Source organism: Octopus sinensis, linkage group LG6 (assembly GCF_006345805.1).
Source record: "Octopus sinensis linkage group LG6, ASM634580v1, whole genome shotgun sequence".
Taxonomy (NCBI): domain Eukaryota; kingdom Metazoa; phylum Mollusca; class Cephalopoda; order Octopoda; family Octopodidae; genus Octopus; species Octopus sinensis.
Window position 1 is genome coordinate 34892655 of NC_043002.1, and position 19092 is coordinate 34911746.

The 19092-nt window shown below is 38.0% G+C and overlaps 2 protein-coding genes across 2 annotated transcripts in view; one reads left to right on the top strand and one right to left on the bottom strand.

Annotated features, from left to right (window-relative positions):
• Positions 1–17901, bottom strand: part of LOC115212824 — a 34678-nt gene extending 16777 nt beyond the window's left edge. The window contains exons 1-2 of the mRNA XM_029781591.2: positions 17492–17901; positions 968–1218 (exon numbers count right to left, since the gene is read on the bottom strand). Of these exons, the coding sequence (XP_029637451.1) occupies positions 968–1218; positions 17492–17789 (549 nt within the window). The 5' untranslated portion in view covers positions 17790–17901. The remainder of the gene's footprint in view (positions 1–967; positions 1219–17491) is intronic.
• A 625-nt stretch (positions 17902–18526) lies between these two features.
• Positions 18527–19092, top strand: part of LOC118763775 (zinc finger protein 239-like) — a 29519-nt gene continuing 28953 nt past the window's right edge. The window contains exon 1 of the mRNA XM_036503504.1: positions 18527–19092. This exon is cut by the window's right edge and continues 506 nt beyond it. The gene's annotated coding sequence lies outside the window, so the exon portion shown is untranslated.

The window sequence follows — 19092 nt, forward strand, 5'->3', positions numbered from 1 at the left end:
CACCTAGGTTACTTGTGAAAGTCATCAGTAATCGTTGACCAATTCTTCCTGTGCCCTTTCTATCATCAAAGCGCAGGCATGGCTGAGTAGTTAAGAAGTTACCTTTGATTCCCTTGAGTGGTATCTTGGGTAAATGTCTTCTACTACAGCCTTGTGACTAAAATTTCATAGACAGAAACTGTACAAAAAGTTGTCTTGTGTGTATATATATATATCATCATCATCATCATACCCATTCTCTATGCTGGCATGGGCTGGACAGTTTGACCGGAGCTGATAAGGCGAGGGGCCAGACTTGGTTCCATTGTCTGTTCTAGCATGATTTCAATAGCTGGATGCTCTTCCTAATGCCAACCACTCCATAGAATGAAGGGGATGTTTTTATGTGACAACAGCACCAGTGGCATGGTTTCTACAGCTGGATGCCCTTTCTAACATCAACTACTCCACAGAGTCTAATGGGTGCTTTTCATGTGGCACAAGTGCTACATATGTGTATGTGTGTGTTTGCTTACATGTCTTTTCACACAATTTTCACTTCGGTAGCAATATTATTTGTTTATGTCTAATATAAACAATATGTTTGATAGCTAGGTAAATCTGACATGCTGGCGTCATGAAAAGCATTTGGTCAAGATGCATTCAACCCATACCTGCACAGAAAAAGCAGACGTAAAAATGATAATGTTGATAAAACGTAACCATTTTAGACAACAATTAGACTGGATATCACTTCTGTCAACCTCCTCTAACTTTGTGATAGTTGATAAGGGACAATTGTTATCTTGCAAAGAGAGACATGGCCTAACTTTACTGCAGGTACCATTAACTTTTACAGCCAGGCTGGACAATAAACTGAATTGATCATATATTGTTTAGATCAAGCCCGCCACACCTTTAAAGTCGCTACTATCTGCTCAATTAGGAGTTATTTAAGGCTATTTAATGTAAAGATCAATGAGATTACCTTTTGCCAAAAGTGATTGATCACTTCCCCCAAGGTCTCTGGAAATGGTAAAGCTGCCATTAGTTCGGCAACATGTTCTTCCCTTTCTGATGGTGTTTTGCTGGCAGGAGTGGCAGTAGCTGAGTAGCCACTGCGGTAAGCTTGGCAAACTGGACATTCTTTTATGTAATTGCGGACAGTTTCAATGGTTTTAGCCAAATAATAATGGTCGCTAAATTCCTTCAATGTCTTGTCATATGTTCTGTGGTTTCCTGTCAAAGAAAGTACAAAAAATTCCATTAATAATGAATTAGCGAATGATGATTATGATGAAAATAATGACAAAGAGGTGGAGGAGAGCAATAAAAAGCAAATGCCATAAGTCAGACTTCCCATCAAGCAATGGGAATAACATCAACTGTTGTTAGATTGCAGAGGGCTTACAACTTCAGTAAACCTATCACTGTTAATAGATAATACTTTTACCGAGTTGAAGCTATTGAAAGGATACCTGGAGAACATTGTTATAATTTCAGTTCCCATCAGAACTGACTTAGTCATTTATCCTCTTTAAGTAACTAAAGCAATTTACAGAAATGCACTGGGGGTTATTTAAGAAATACTCTAAGTCTCTATGCTGCTCAACAAAGACAACACACACAGCATCACATTTATTTTCTCACACTATCATATCAATACACAAATTTATAGGTGGGTTTTTCCTCGAGCAGGTAGATAAAGATTAAAGTTAAAATGAAAAGGCAAACCATTTGGCATCACTTGAAAAGACATTTAATTTAGATCAAGAATATAGATATACAATCTTTTACAGCTGTTTCAAGAAGAGTCGAACGTGTAGATCATATTGAGTAAGGATTCCATAGGTTGAGTACTCTGTCTTCAGAGAGGGAGAAGTCAGAGAGATGTTAAGTCCCCAATCGAGGATATTAGTGTATTCCAGTTTGTCAAGAATGAAGGAAGGGTCAGAGTAAAATAGGAATGCATTAGATAGATCCATGATCAAATGAAAATTACGGTTATAAGTAACATCCAATAGTGGCTTCAAGTGAGAATGTTCAATGATAATTCATGGCGAGGATTAGTGAAAGTTACCAGTTCCAGTTTTGAATGGAACTGTTAGTGTATTATTTCACCTATTGTTAAAGCTCCACAGTCAGGCAGGGATTTTGGATCCTACTGTGCCACACCAGTACATGCTGTCACATACTAGCAGTCAAATCATTACCAGGAAGAATAAAAGGCGAAATTGACTTACACAAGATTTGAACTCAATGTGAAGATCTAGACAAAAGACAGGAAAGAAAGCTAAACATAATAGGCACAGGAGTGGCTGTGTGGTAAGTAGCTTCCTTACCAACCACATGGTTCCAGGTTCAGTCTCACTGCATGACACCTTGGGCAAGTGTCTTTTACTATAGCCTCAGGCTGACCAAAGCCTTCTGAGTGGATTTGGTAGACGGAAACTGAAAGAAGCCCTTAGGGTGTGTGTTTGTCTCCCCCCCCACCCACCCACACACCATTTCTTGACAACCGATGTTGGTGCATTTATGTCCCCGTAACTTAGCAGTTCAGCAAAAGAGACCGATAGAATAAGAACTAGGCTTACAAAGAATAAGTCCTGGGACTGATTTGTTCGACTAAAGGCGGTGCTCCAGCATGGTCGCAGTCAAATGACTGAAAAGAATATAAGTATAGCTAGAGTTACTATAAGTAGTCCATTTAGATGACAGAAAGCCAGTATTAGTGCACAAAGACATCAGCTGCATTACAGATGATGCCAATCTCTCCACAACAAACATCCTAAATGATTGGACAGTGGAGGGAGTGCAACATGTCCAGATACCACTACACCTCAAATGATCACTGCATGTCGGAGTGAATAGATGGAGTAAGCCTAGAAAAATAGATCTAATATATATATATATATATATATGAAGCCTCCTAACATACACACACATGGCCAGTCAGAGAGTGACCAGTGGTTTCACAAGCAACTTTAAATAATTACATTATTGCTCTAATGTTTTAGAGTGTGCTTTTTTTTCAGATTTTAGGTTTTTGAACAACTGCTTTTTTATTTATTTATATTTATATTATATATATATATATATATATATAGGAGTGGCTGTGTGGTAAGTAGCTTGCTTACGAACCACATGGTTCCTGGTTCAGTCCCACTGTGTGGCACCTTAGGCAAGTGTCTTCTACTATAGCCTCGGGCTGACCAAAGCTTTATGAGTGGATTTGGTAGACGGAAACTGAAAGAAGCCTGTTGTATATATATATATATATATGTATGTGTGTGTATATGTTTGTGTGTCTGTATTTGTCCCGCCAACATTGCTTGACAACCAATGCTGGTGTGTTTACGTCACTGTAAACTTAGCGGTTCAGCAAAAAGAGACCAATAGAATAAGTACTAGGCTTACAAAGAATAAGTCCTGGGGTCGATTTGCTTGACTAAAGGCGGTGCTCCAGCATGGCCACAGTCAAATGACTGAAACAAATAAAAGAGTAAAAAGAGTATATATATGCACACACAATCATCATTAAGTGTGACTAAGGTGCTAATGCACCTACATTGCCTGTTAGCATGTGTGTATGCATATCCGTGCTCTTCCTACAGCATTAAGAATATTTTAATCCTTATTTCTAGCAATGTGTCAGCATCCTTAGTCACATTTAGTGATGATTGAATTTTTCCTTTATGGTACCACATTGCACCTAGCTGTTTATATTAAATTTATATATATCATCATCAACATCACTGCTCCATATATATATATGGCTGATCATCTATATACCATGGGTTTGCAAAATCAAAACTGACCCAGTGCTGCACAACTATACTAATAATTGTACTTTTACTATATGTGGCTCACAAACAAGTCAATGAGAGAGCTTCTATGTCAGCATAACATGGACAGAGCTAATGTCCTATTTTCTTATTTTCAGTACCAGCTGTTCAATTTTCTCATTAGTGTTTCCATAATATCACAGAAAGAGACATTTTAAATATATATATATATATATACATGTATATATCATCATCATCGTTTAATGTCTGTTTTCCATGCTAGCATGGGTTGGACGGTTTGACCGGGGTCTGGGAAGCCAGGAGGCTGCACCAGGCTCCAGTCTGATCTGGATGCCCTTCCTAACGCCAACGACTCCGTGAGTGTAGTGGGTGCTTTTTACATGCCACTGGCACAGGTGCCGGGGGAGGCTGGCAACGGCCACAATCAGTTGGTGCTTTTTACGTGCCACCAGCACGGAAGCCAGTCAAGGCAGTGCTGGTACTGGCCACGTTCGGATGGTGCTTTTTACGTGCCACCAGCACAGGTATCACAACTACAATTTCCATTTGATTTTTATTTGATGTTGATGTACTTGACTCAATAGGTCTCCTCAAGCACAGCAGGTTGCCCTACAATCCAAGGTAAGCACAGCAGGTCGTTCTGCGATCCAAGGTACTTTGGATGGGCTGGTGCTGCTATGTGAAGCTGGTGCAGGAAACAGCCATGAACTCACGTTGTTGGGTCTTCGCAGTCACAGCATATCTCCAGAGGTCTTGGTCTTTCGCCATTGCCTCTGTGAGGCCCAACGTTCGAAGGTCATGCTTGACCACCTCATCCCATGTCTTCCTGGGTCTACCTCTATCCCGGATTCCTTCAACTGTTTGGGAGTGGCACTTCTTCACACATCTCTCCTCATCCATCCGTAGTACATGACCATACTAGCGCAAACGTCTCTCTTGCATGCCACATCCAGTGCTTCTTACGTCCAGCATTTCTCTCAGGGTGCTTACACTCTGTTGTGAGTGCACACTGACATTACACATCCAGTGGATCATGCTAGCTTCATTTCTTTCAATCCTATGCATGTCCCCTGCAGTCACAGACCATGTTTCAGCGCAAGTCCTCTCTTGCATGCCACCATCCAGTGCTTCTTACGTCCAGCACTTTCTCTCAGGGTGCTATCACTTCTGTTGTGAGTGCACACTGACATTACACATCCGTGGGCATGCTTAGCTTCAACATTTCTCTGTTCAATCCTAATGCATGTCCCCTGCAGTCACAGACCTATGTTTCACTACCGTGACTCGTTGCAGTTCGCACATGTGCGTCGTACAATCTACCTTTCACTCTGAGCGAGAGACCCTTTGTCAGCAGTAGGGGTAGAAGCTTTCTAAACTTTGCCTAGGCTATTTGTATTCTGGTGGTGACACTGAGCATACACCTCCACTACTAACTTGGTCACCTAGGTAGCGAAAACTATCAACTACTTCTAGTTTCCACCACTAGAGTGTGATGGAATCTGTTTTCTGAGTATCTGTGGTGTCTATTGCCCCCCTATATATATACACACACACACAGTATAGTTGCTGGATATGGCCAGTCATTAGTTTCACACCTATAATGATGTTCAGAATGGTAAAGGTGACTCGTCAGACTCATTGGCCAGAGGCACGCAACCTCTCTATAATATGAGGTAGGAATAGTCTCAGTCAGCTAGGGTTGTAAAAAACCCCACAAAACAAAATTCTAGTGAATGACAGCTCTTCTGGACAGGAATTAACTCCCTTTGACTGGTTACAGTGCATAGGGGAATTCCGTGTTTGCAACACAATTTTCTTCTGACGAGGGCACTACTTACACAGCTCACATTTGGAGTTTAAGAAGGCCATTGGGTCAAGCAAATTCTTTAGGAACCTTGCCCTGTCAGCCAAGCAAAGTTTACATCATCCACTCCCATTAAAATAGAGCCCAGGTTGTTCTGAGAGCTTGCATTTAATTTTCTCATGGAGTGGTTGGCGTTAGGAAGGGCATCCAGCTGTAGAAACACTGCCAGATCAGACTGGGCCTGGTGCAGCCTACTGGCTTCCCAGACCCCAGTTGAACCGTCCAACCCATGCTAGCATGGAAAGCGGACGTTAAACGATGATGATACTCTCCTTTTGTAAATGCTATACAACGCTGGTCAAGGACATAACATTGTGCCTCAATGGGATCCTAAAAGAGGACCTGTGATTGTTTAGACATCACTTGAATTACACAGAATGGCCGAATGGTTAAGAAGTTTGCTTTGAAACTACAAGGTACCAGGGTCCAACACCACATACATGAGCAATTGTCTCCTTCTATAACTTTGACTTCCCCATCCCTTGTGAGTGAAACTCAATAGACAGAAACAGTACAGAAGTCTTTCAGATAGATTGTAACTGTACACTTTTGTCACACATTCTATGTCACATTGATTCTGTCTGAAAAGCACATTAAGGATATGCATATCTGTGGAATACTCAGCCACTTATATGTTAATTCAAAGAGTAGATAATCTAGTTGATCAAGTAACAGAACACTCATTGCTAAAGCTGTGAGGGAACAAACCATCCATCCATTCACATATTTATACTAGTCTCCATCTACTAAATTCTATCCACAGGGCATTGGAGGTTTAGTGCTGCAAAGTAGGACTGAACCCAAAGCTATGTTGTTGTAATACAAACTTCTTAACCACATAACTATGCTACTTATTACACAGTGGTACCTTGCACCCCAAACTGTCATCTACTATAATTTAACTTGTCATTAGTTAAACAAATTATTAAACCTTGAGAAATTTCTGCGAAATATTTTAAATCTTTAATAAATGCCAAAATGAATTTCTGTGTGTCACACTGACTCCCTCTCTCACTATTCAATGACACTTCCACCCCTCTTGCTGGGGTGAGAGTAATAGTAGGTATAGAGATGGTGATGGCAGTAGCAGACTGACAGTTGAGATGGTAATGGTGTAATAGTAATAGTAGGAGCTGTATAGTATGATAGAGGTGGAGGCGACACTGATGATGGTGGTGGTGGTAGCTGAGGCGGTCAAGCATGACGGTGATAGTAAGGGATGTGAAAGACAGAGGTGGTAGAGGGGAAGGCAGCGAAGTCAAAGGTGTTGATGGTAGTGGCGTCAAAAGTCTGAATGGTGTGTGTATGGCAGTTGTGGTGGTGATGGTAAGGGTACTGGTGAGGGTGATGGTTGAAAACAATTAACAGAAAGAGAGAGAGAAAAAGAAAGAAAGAGGTTAGAAAGAAAAAAAAAATTGTACTGACCCCTGAATGGAAAGACAAAAAATGTTGCTCATCATGAAGCTTAGCAATAAGTTCCAAGTCGACATATATCATTGTTTTGATGAAAATTGTTCATTGCTTGAAAAATATTTGTGAAGTTTAGTAAAATTGAATATGCATGAAATGTCATTATTGGGCTCTAGGCCCAATGAAGAGCCCTCCACAGGAGCTAGCTTGAAATTACTTTACCTTAACTAAAAAGGCAGTGAAAATATTATGCAGTTTCTCTGTGTAGCTAGTTTCAACCATGCTATTATACAAAGACAGCAACAGTTGACATTATCCCAGAATTTACATATTCTCCTCATATATTTTGATTGTTTAATTAAAACTGACTGATGGATGATGAACTATACAGTTTCTGAGCTGTCATAGCTTAAATATACACCATGGTGACTGTCTTTCAAATAGACAGACCTGACAGGTGTTGTGTAAGTAGGGTAGGTTTGGTTGGCATTTATAATATAGATATGAATTAATGTTAACATATATGTATGTGTAGAGAGCAATAATACTTGGTAGTATATCTGGTGATGGATGTGGAACACAAAGTCATGGGTGGTAAGACATATTGATGTCTAAATAAGCCATTCACAATATGAAACCAGATTAATGTCCTGTTTGTAAATGTGTAACTACGTTTATAGCAATACTAAAACATCAATGGTATTGAAGTTCACAAGCTATTAACACTGCTTTGGTGAGCTGACAGAATCATTAGCACACAGGGAAAAATGCTTAGCAGCATTTTGTCCATCTTTATGTTCTGAGTTCTAATGCTGCCGAGTTCGACTTTGCCTTTCATTCTTTCAGGGGCGATAAGATAAGTACCAGTTGAGCACTGGGGTCAATCTGATCAATATACCCCTCCCTGAAATTGCTGATCTTGTGCCAAAATTTGAAACTTTTATTATTATGATTCTGATTAATATTGCTGTTGTTATTGTTTTGGAGGTTTGGCAGAACCACTACATCATCAAGCAAAATACTTTGAGATATTTATTCTATGTCTTTAGAAAAGGCAGCAAAGTGGACAAAATGCTTAACAGTATTTCATCTGTCTTTATGTTCTAAGCTCAAATTCTGCTGAAGCTGACTTTGCCTTTCATCCTTTTAGTGTTGATAAAAAATTAAAAAAAAAAAAAAAAAAAAAAAAGCCAGTTGAGTACTGGGGTTGATGTAATCAATTGCCCAACCCCTCAAATTTGCTAGCATTGAGCTATAAGAAAAGATTATTGTTGTTATTGTTACAGAAGATGGTAGAAAATGGCTGACTGCTGTACAATTCTGTTGTGACCCTTATGTTTTCAGTCCAAATCATTAAAATAAGAAAATCAATAATACCATACTGCAAAGCTGTTCCAATGGCTCTATAGCAGTGTCAAGAGCTACATGTGGATGAATGGGAAGGACTCTAACAGGTTCCCCCCATCAACAGAAGGGTTAGACAGGGTTATGTGCCTGTCCCTGACTTCTTCAGCTGTGTTATCAATTATCTGATGACCAAGATCTGTAAGCAAGTCTCCAGATGATTCAGCAATTTGATCTACCAGCCTAGGTATGCACTGACCAGATATTGAGAGGAATTAGCAAAGCTTGGCTTTCAGGTGAGTTGGCCAAAGACCAAACCGATGCATGTTGGTGATAGCCCAGACCCTCCTCATCTCTAGAGTTCATCATTCACTCATCTCTTTTACTGGATGTTTCCTGTCAAACCAATCCATCAAAGCATGTTAATGGGGCCTTACCAACCCAACAAATTTTGGTGTACCTTAGTGATCAGTCATGTATTCCACACTCTTTCTTGTATACATTAGTAACCTACTTTCACTTGCTTGACTGCCTTTTTGTATGATTCTCTGTTTTGTGTCATGTGTTTACATTCAGTACCTTGCCATCCTTTTCTGCAGTCTCCCAAATCACACTTTTATGGTTTCTAAGATGTATTTACTTGGTACTGGTGCTTTGCATGTAACTCAGATTCAATTAAGAATGTATTGAATGATAAATAGTAATATCATTGGAATCAGAAAATTCAAGACAGTTTGGGTGTTGTAACTCAATACAAGAGTTCCAGCTCACTTTGTTCTCATCAAAGTGAGCAGTTTGGTAGTGATGGCAGGTCTTCTTTCTGGCCATAAGAGACAAATCGGTAATGATCATAGCATGATCAAAGTCACCTGACAGTTCCACAGTAGTGATGCTGATACCAGTTTCAGAAGTAGTGGTAAATAGCAGATCCAAAGTGTTGTTACCTGTTGTGGGAGAGGTAACTACTTGGTATCAGTCTGAATCCAGCACTAAATCAAAGAAATCATTTGTATTTTACAGCTAGTGACAGGTTTCCCAATCAATTATCTGGGTAACTGAAATCACTAATAATGAAAATATAGGTGGCTATTTTCCTAGATACAGCTCTGAGAATGTTAAAAAGCTGTGCTGACAGTAGTTCGGGGAGTGGTGAAGAATACCAAATTGTGCTTGTATGAATGCTGTAGAAAAATACCTTTTGCTGTAACTGGTTCAAATCATCACAAGAAATAGCTGAAAAGTTTGAGTGAAGCTAGACCATCACCTCCTCCCTACCAAATTATTAAAGAAGCATTTATGAAACAAGTTATGGCCAGTTGCAGAGTAAAAGATTTGCCCATGCTTCCATAAGTAATGAAATCAGGCTTAATACTTTTACCATAAGAGTCAAAAGGGTGGACTTTGCTGCATAAACTGCAGGTATTTAAAAACAGTAATTTGTACTTGGATTTAAGCTTATGATTCATAGGGGATGGTATAGAGTTTTTGTTTAGTTTACCAGGGCTTTTGCATTGCTATCCACTGTTGGCCAGCTCGCATCTCTTTTTCACATGTCACCTGATTTGGCTAGTTTTCAGATTTGTACATCACCACATAAGCTGAAACATGTAGCACTGAGTCAAGATTCAAAGAGGCTACAATATGTAGCTTCAGGTATATACTGGGTGACAAATCAGAACAAGTTTAATACACAATTCAGTTTTCATGCTTAACTTTATCCCTGGCTAATCATATGTGAGTGCCTTGGTAGAACTCAAAAAGGTCAATCTAACAGGTTTAGATTTGGATCCAGCTCAATCAAAATGAAAAACATTTTTTTTAGAAGAACACAGATGAAGTTGGATGAGATGTTGGCATGTGCCCATAGGTCAATCATTTCTTGGACACATAAATAGCCATTACATTATGCTTGGCAGATGCATGGTTTTCTCAATATGCCTGAATGAGGCTATAACTGCAGGCAGGTATGTAAACGAGGCATTCCAATGTAATCCCTAATTATGCAATTCTTTCTGGATTTTGCTCTAATATATGTGTTAGTTTGATATTCAAGTCAGAGAATGATCAGTTGTTGAATTTCCTCAACTCTGTGGATGACCAGTTTTTGCTAAATGGTAGTGGTGGAGAAAGACACACTGCATGAAGCAATTTGGTAGTTAGATCATTTCCTAGAGCACAACCTAACATTCATTACTAGCCACCACACTCACATAGTACTCTTTCATAGATGACTCAAGTATTCAGTTTTCATGCCTAAATTCATATGGTGAGTGCTTGGTAGAAATCAAAAAGGTCAAATATACAGGTTTAGATTTGGATCCAGCTCAATCAAAATGAAGAAAAAACATTTTTTAGAAGAACACAGATGAAGTTGGATGAGATGTTGGCATGTGCCATAGGTCAATCATTTCTTGGACACATAAATAGCCATTACATTATGCTTGGCAGATGCATGGTTTTCTCAATATGCCTGAATGAGGCTATAACTGCAGGCAGGTATGTAAACGAGGCATTCCAATGTAATCCCTAATTATGCAATTCTTTCTGGATTTGCTCTAATATATGTGTTAGTTTGATATTCAAGTCAGAGAATGATCAGTTGTTGAATTTCCTCAACTCTGTGGATGACCAGTTTTTGCTAAATGGTAGTGGTGGAGAAAGACACACTGCATGAAGCAATTTGGTAGTTAGATCATTTCCTAGAGCACAACCTAACATTCATTACTAGCCACCACACTCACATAGTACTCTTTCATAGATGAAATCCACCACTCTTTCTCACTTCTGTTCCTCCTCCTTCTCTTGTCATATCTTTCAGTTAATTTGCACACCAATAATATATATGTAGCTGTTTCTCATTGATCATCCCACCACCCCATCTGTCACTATCTCCCATCAAAATCTCTCTTCTATCACTTTATTGTTCAGTTCTTTATAAATCATCTCAGTCACATCTTGAACAAATGGAGAAAACAGGCAAATGAGGACTCTTTAGCTTTGCAAAAGAGACAACAACTTCTCTTAGCATTGGTGTCACAATAAGATGCAACAAGCAATTAATGACTCCGCTGAGTCATTAGTGTCAGGGAGCATTCAGCTGTAGAAACCAGACCAAAAATGGAATGTAGAAGGAAGATAAGTCCCTATGATGATGAATAGAAGCAATCCTCAGGAATTTACTTCCAGCCATGTTTTTCTTTCATATGTCAACCTACAAAAGATTCACTTCTAATAATAGATTGCTGTCAGTAGAGAGCAGAGCTGGTCGATAGATTTATCTTGCAGTATTTAGCCAAATTTCTTTTAGAATTCCATCTCAAATCTTTGATTTCAGCTGTGGTTGATAAAACAAACATCTATCAAGTACTGCAATCAACTTACAATTCATATTCTGCTTGTAATCTACAATTTCAAGAAATCAATATTCAACCATAGAAGTATTTCATACTTTGGAAGTTACAGGCTGACACTTTTTATAGAATGCATATCATATGACTCGTGTGATTTTATATAATTCTCCTGTTAGTAATTAACAATAGAAGACAATTATAGAATATCCAGTATTACATTATTTGCACAACTAGAGAAAGAACATTTAGAAAAAGTGGCAAAATGTAATAATTTGCCAATAAAAGTGGACATTGAAATACTGCTGCTGTATTAATTAACAACAAAGATAGAAGAAAAAAAAAAGGCACCATAGTTTATTGTTAGTACATTAGTTTGATCATACAAAGAAGTAAACTTTTTTTTATCTGTTAGATCTGTATCATCATTTTAATGTCTACTTTTCCATGCCTGCATAAGTCAGACAGAGTACATTAAGGTAGATTTTCTGTGACCTGATACCCTTCTTTCACTATCCTCACCTGTTTCCAAGATCATATTTCCCCATAGACAGACATGATTTCACAGAATACTGGAAATGAATGACACTTGCTTGTATGACAATGACACACATTTACACCAATCATACAATACCAAGACAAAGAGACACAAACATGTGTTGTCATCATCATCATTTAACGTTTATTTTCCATGCTGGCATGGGTTAGACAGGTTGACAGGAGTTGGTTGGCCAAGCAGAAGATTGAAGCAGGCTTCACTGTCTGTTTTGACAAGGTTTTTATGGCTGGATGCCCTTCCTAACACCAACCACCTTACAGAGTGGACGGAGTGCTTTTTATGTGTATTTATGTATGTATGTGTACACACATACATATATATATATGATAAGCTTCTTTCTGTTTTCATCTACTAAATCTACAGACAGGGCTCTGGCTGACATGGAGTTATATTAGAAGACATTTGCTCATGGTACCATGCAGTGGGACGGGTCCCAAAACTATGTGAGTGGAAAGTAAGCTTCTTAACCACACAGCCATGCCTGTGCCAATTGGTTGTTGTAATTATATTATGATAATGAATTGCAAATATTCTACAAATCAGAATCTTATTAAGACAGCATGACATCTAAATAATCCCTTAGATTACATTGATTGGTAGAGACCAACTGATCTCTGCATCCAGCCTCACAAGACTCAGGAATACTAAAGAAGATAATTTAATATCAAGGTTTTTCATAATAGTATCACAAATCCCTACCAGATAAATAACTCAACACTGAACATGACCATTTACAGAAGCAAAAACAAATTTTTGCAATGGAATAACATAGCTGAAGAATTTCCTACATATACATGCATATACTGGGTTCTTTTAATGTGGCAATGACGTGGATACTTTTATGTGACACTAGCACATATATATATATATATATATATATATATAGGTCTGTTGATGCAAACAGGAAAAATAGAACTCAAAGTATGAGTATACTCTTTACTCTTTTACTTGTTCCAGTCATTTGACTGTGGCCATGCTGGAGCACCGCCTTTAATCGAGCAACTTGACCCCAGAACTTATTCTTTTGTAAGCCCAGTACTTATTCTATTGGTCGCTTTTACCAAACCGCTAAGTAACGGGGACATAAACACACCAGCATCGGTTGTCAAGTAATGCTAGGGAGACACACACAAACACACACACGCATATACATATATACGACGGGCTTCTTTCAGTTTCCGCCTACCAAATCCACTCACAAGGCTTTGGTTGGCCCGAGGCTATGGTAGAAGACACTTGCCTAAGGTGCCACGCAGTGACGCAGTGGGACTGAACCCGGAACCATGTGGTTGGTAAACAAGCTACTTACCACACAGCCACTCCTGCGCCTATGTATATGTATATTTTTATTAATATTTAGCACCTCAAGTTCCAAGTGTTTCTTGCCTTGGCACTTATCAAACAACACATGAAACTCTTGGACCTTGAATCATTTTGTTACTTCTGCTAAATATTAATGTGGCTTCCCTTAACTTACAACCATCCACACTTATGACCACAAAAAAATAAAATAAAAAATCAATTTTTGGACATTGGGGAGCTGTGCATATGATAGCTATGGTAGCATCTGGCAGTGCAAGCCTCTCTTAGACCCAGGCATCCACTGTCTCTCATGCTCAATATCCTGAGATCAGTCTTCACTACTTCATCTCGCATCTTCCCAGGTATTCCTCTTTAACCCTTTGGTGTTTAAGCCAGCTATATCCAGCCCAAATATCCTACATGTTTTACATTCAAACTGGCCATATCTAGTCCCTCACACCTAACCTACATTGACATTCTAAGAAAAAATTATCACACCATTGAAACTTCATAGCTGTAAGATAATGTATGATTAATTGAAAATAATTTGAGTGAAAAAAGTATTACATTTAACAAATTAATCTGAACACTAAAGGGTTAACAAGTTTCACCCTGATTTAATGATCAGTATTTCTTTATGCAGCTGTCCTCATCCATACAATCTACAGTCCATATCACCATACTGGCACAGTTTTTGCACATATCTGATGCCTATTAAGTCTAATTTTTTTCTCAACACACTTTCACCTTGTCATACATGTACACTGACATTGCATATCCATCAGGGAATGGTAGCACCATTTGTTCTTAGTTTTCACATCCTCTACATTTATAGTCCACATTTCACAACCATGTAGCATTACTGTTCATACACAAATGTCATACATTTTTCATTGAGAGAGAGAAGCCTTTTGCAACCAACAGAGTGCTCTCTGAACTTTTACCAGTCAGCTCTTTTTCTAGTAGCTACACCTTCAGAACATCCTCCCCTTCTCTACCACTTATGTTCCTTGGCTTGCACTGGGTATACTATAAGGAATTTCTGCCTACATCTATTTTACATATCAAATAAGGCCATTTACATGAAGTGATTTAGTGTTATGTCTGTTTTCCTTCTTACTAGAACTTTGAGTTATGCTAAGTTAACTTCAAGGCCTTTTGACTCCATTTTGCCTCCACACATTGAATTTTTTTCTAACTGTATTATAGAATCAGCTTAGAACAAGGTCAACAGCATAGAGGAATTCCCGAGGGTAATTGGTCATGAACTCTTTTGTAATGGCCTGGAGGACAATGATGAATAGGAAGGAAGGCGGTGAGCTGGCAGAAACGTTTGCATGCCAGGCGAAATGCTTTGTGTTATTTCGTCCGTTGCTGCATTCTGAGTTCAAATTCCACCGAGGTCGACTTTGCCTTTCATCCTTTAGGGGTCGATAAATTAAGTACCAGTTGCGCACTGGGGTTGATGTAATCGACTTAATCTGTTTGTCCCCTCTATGTTCAGCCCCTTGTGAGCAATAAAAAAAAAATGATGAATAGGAAGGGACTGAGAACCAAACCCTAGTGAACTTGTATCAACACACTAAATTCACTGCAAACTCTCACTTTACTGACAGCACTCCTGTACATGGCTAGAACAACTCTCACCAGTCCTTTAGCTGCCCCTAGCTTTTGCAGTAACCACCAGATCTGGGATCCAGGGACCCTGTTAAAGTCTATACACCAGGTCAATGAATGCTGAGCATGACAATTTACTTTTGGCTTACTACCTCTCCTGCAATTGTCTTACTAGAAAGAGAGCCTCAGATGTACTTCTCCCTGGCACAAAACCAAACTATATCTTATCTAGGTTAATGTTGCCTAATTAGTTGAGCTGTAACAGTTTCTATAACTTTCAGACCCAGACTACAGATCTGATATGTCTGTTAATTACTTCTCTCTAAGGGATCTTCTTTAGCCTTGTAATAGGTTACTACAATGCGGCTATACCAACTGATGGGTATAGTACCTTCTTGTACAACCTAATTAAGTATACTGGTGACTAGGCTGTCCCACTCTACCAAATATTTTAAGGGTCTCAGTAGTAATTCCTGATAGACCAGGAGCTTTCCCTGTTTTCATATCCTTAATTACTCTGCTTATAATACCACTGTTAACTAAAATAACAGATCTCTCAGCTGTGTTCACATCAGGAAGACTCTCTTTTTCCCAAGCATCCTCCACATTCAGTAGGATTTCATTGTAACAAATCTATGCTTCTTTCTTTCCAAAATTACCAACACCTGATTATCTCTGATACACCACATGCTGTATAACATTGACAAACCAGTTACTTTCTGCTTCTCCTCTTGCTACATAAACCTGTCACCTATCTTCTCTTTTAGGTACAGGATATAATTCTCTGCTGACCCCATTATTCCAATTCTCAAGTCAGTCTCCTAGCTTTTATGACTTTGTCTAATCTGTTTCACCAATCATGTCATTCTCTGCTTGGATGGAACTTCACATCAGCTACAGATAATTGGTCTGTAACTCTCAGTAAGTTGTCCTGTAGGAACTTTTAGCTATCCTCTATGCTGTATGTTCCTATTTCCTTTCCTTTTTGTCAAATGCTTTTCTAAATTTCTATGCACACATCATATGTGTGTGTGTGTATTATATATATATATATATATATATATACACATACACACATACATAAATACATATAAATATTATATGTACACATATACAAATACATATATAAATATGTGCACACAATCAAGAAAGATAGTGTGAAGAGGAAGGAAACCGTACCCAATACAAAATATTAAGATATATTCACTAGACACTGAAAAACTTCATTATTATTACTCCATGTTGGCCACCTCTGATCTTCGAAAGATAATAAAAGATAGATCATAAAAGAGAGAGTCGGAATAATATAAAATGACCGTCCCGATATATATATCCAACCCATGCCGGCCTGGAAAGCGAACGTTAAATGATGATAAACAAAACATTATTTCTTCGAAGCTGAGTATGCAGATCCCTGCTCGAAGAGTTTTCCATTAAGCATCATTGAAATTCCATACTGCACAACCAATCTCAGTATCTCAGCATTTCATATATATATATACACATTACTTTGAGTGTGCGTGTGTGTATGTGAATGTGTGTGTACATGGACATCGCAGAATATGTGATGCAGTGTTTATAGACATCATCAGAATTGCATGTTGCTACGTTTTTATAAATTTACGTCAGACAGGCTCAAAGAAATTCAAGTATATTTTGAAGAGCATGAAATATTTTGTAAATTATTGTATTGTTTTATACTAATCAATGTACAAAGGGAGTAAATAATTGTGCGAGTAATATAAAGATGTGCTTCTCGGGTGTGATTAGGTCAACGAAACAGGTCAGATGATGTAAATGGGTCAATGTAGTGTTAAGTGTAGGCTCTTATGGGTTTACACCGTTTAAAAATATAGCAACATTGACGGGAATGGAACGAAAACAGAAGGAATTTGACACTCTTCCAAGCTAATATTCCAATTAAACACGTAAACTTGGAGTGAAGTGGTACTAAAGCGTTGTAATCTTCACCTTTGCAAAGTTAATCAAAGAACAAACAGACCGATGGGAAATAATGTTTGATTATTTAAGAGCGTGTATTGTTTATTTTAGCGCCAGTGACAGTAGAGACGAAATATAGCGACCGTTATGAATCTATGGGGACATTAACTTGTCAAATTAACACCATAACAGGCAAGTTGGAGTTAAACATTAAAAAAATACAATTATAGCTTCCTATTGTAAAAGGATGGAGATTAAATAGAACAAAAGATAGTTTTCTGTTGATGGCGTGCGTGTGATCGACTTACAAATATATATTTACCTTGGTTGTCCACGTGGCATTCAAGAAAAGCTTTTCTTGAATCTTCCGCTTTATGCAGCACTTCTCTCCAGACCTGTTCTGTTGCAGGTCGTTCTGAGTCGCTCTCAGCTCCGCTTGAGTTGCTCGGGTCACTTTTCGGATCTCGCACAAAGTATAGCACGCCAGCTCTCAATCTGAAATCCTTGGATCTTTTTCTTACACACCGTTTGTCCGAGTCAGATAGTCCTTCAGGATATTGTCCGTGTCTAAGGTAATGACTAACAGCCGATAGATCGACATGCTTCTTTTTAATCTTCATGTTTTATATAGGAAATTTAGAAATCCTGGGAAAATCTTTCATCGGGAGATTGCTTCCCCGACTACCATGGCCGCCGTCGGTCCTGAATAGAGTAATGGCCGCGCATAAAAATGTCCCGGATTTATTATTCCGGAAGTGAAAAAAACAATTAAATTTAGTCATGTAATTACGAAACGAATTGTTAAAAAGGCCATCCACACTTGATATACTGATTGAACTCTTTATTAATCAATACATGATATAGTTTATATATCTGCGATATAATTAGTTTTACACGATTAGTCACTTTATTTACATTTTGCCTTCGTAGATACAAATATTTCACCTGATTAATTTATTTGAACATTTGAGAAAATATTCTATATAATTATTATTTTTACGGTTACGAATGCTGTTCATTTGGAAATAATTACAATATATCTGTTAATAACTTCGTTAGCATCTTTAAAATGCTCCCACGCTAGATAATAATAATTTAAATATTTTTAGTTACACGACAACATATATTTCAGTGCAGATTCAAAACGTTTTTCATTTATTTTATTTTAGAGTAAAGGAGTATTTTCTTTGTTTAATTTCTTATAAAGTAAACAAAAGTCATTTAGTTTCGCTGGACTCCGTATTTCGTAAAGTAGATCTATGGCAGGTTTTTTTGATAATTCTAAAATGTGTTACTTCTTTTATTGTTTTGAAAAATTATTATTTGGAAATTTGTTTTATTTCGAAATATTCTTTTTACCGTGATACAGAAAGAAAATGAAATAAAATATGAGTATTATTTCTACAGAATAATGCAGCGGAGACTGTGTGAAGAGGAGGTTCATCTCGTACGATGCTTCAAAATAAAATTCCAACTTCCTGAGAGAAGCAGGCAGCCATTATTACTATGGCTTATGTTGATGAAAATATAAAATATATAAACTTTTTAAATCGTAGTGGTGAAATGTTGATAAATAATCCGGGCGGATCTTCTAAACTGAACCGGTCATCATTTTACGCAGAGAAATATATAACAATATTTATGATGGCAGCCATCATCATTTCGCTTCACATCTTGCTCATCTCTCAATATTTCGTGTCATCCACTGCTATGTCAAGATAACACTAAACAGTTATATGTCATACCTCCCCCCACTCATATTATCCACTATTCTAATGTAAATGTTCTGTTATAGACGTAAAGAAAAAAAAATGAATAATAATAAAATTTAACTGGTTAGCTGCTACACTTAGAAACAGATTGAACGTTGTCTAATTACCCAGATTATATTAAACGATGTATTGATTTTCTAAACCGTATAGC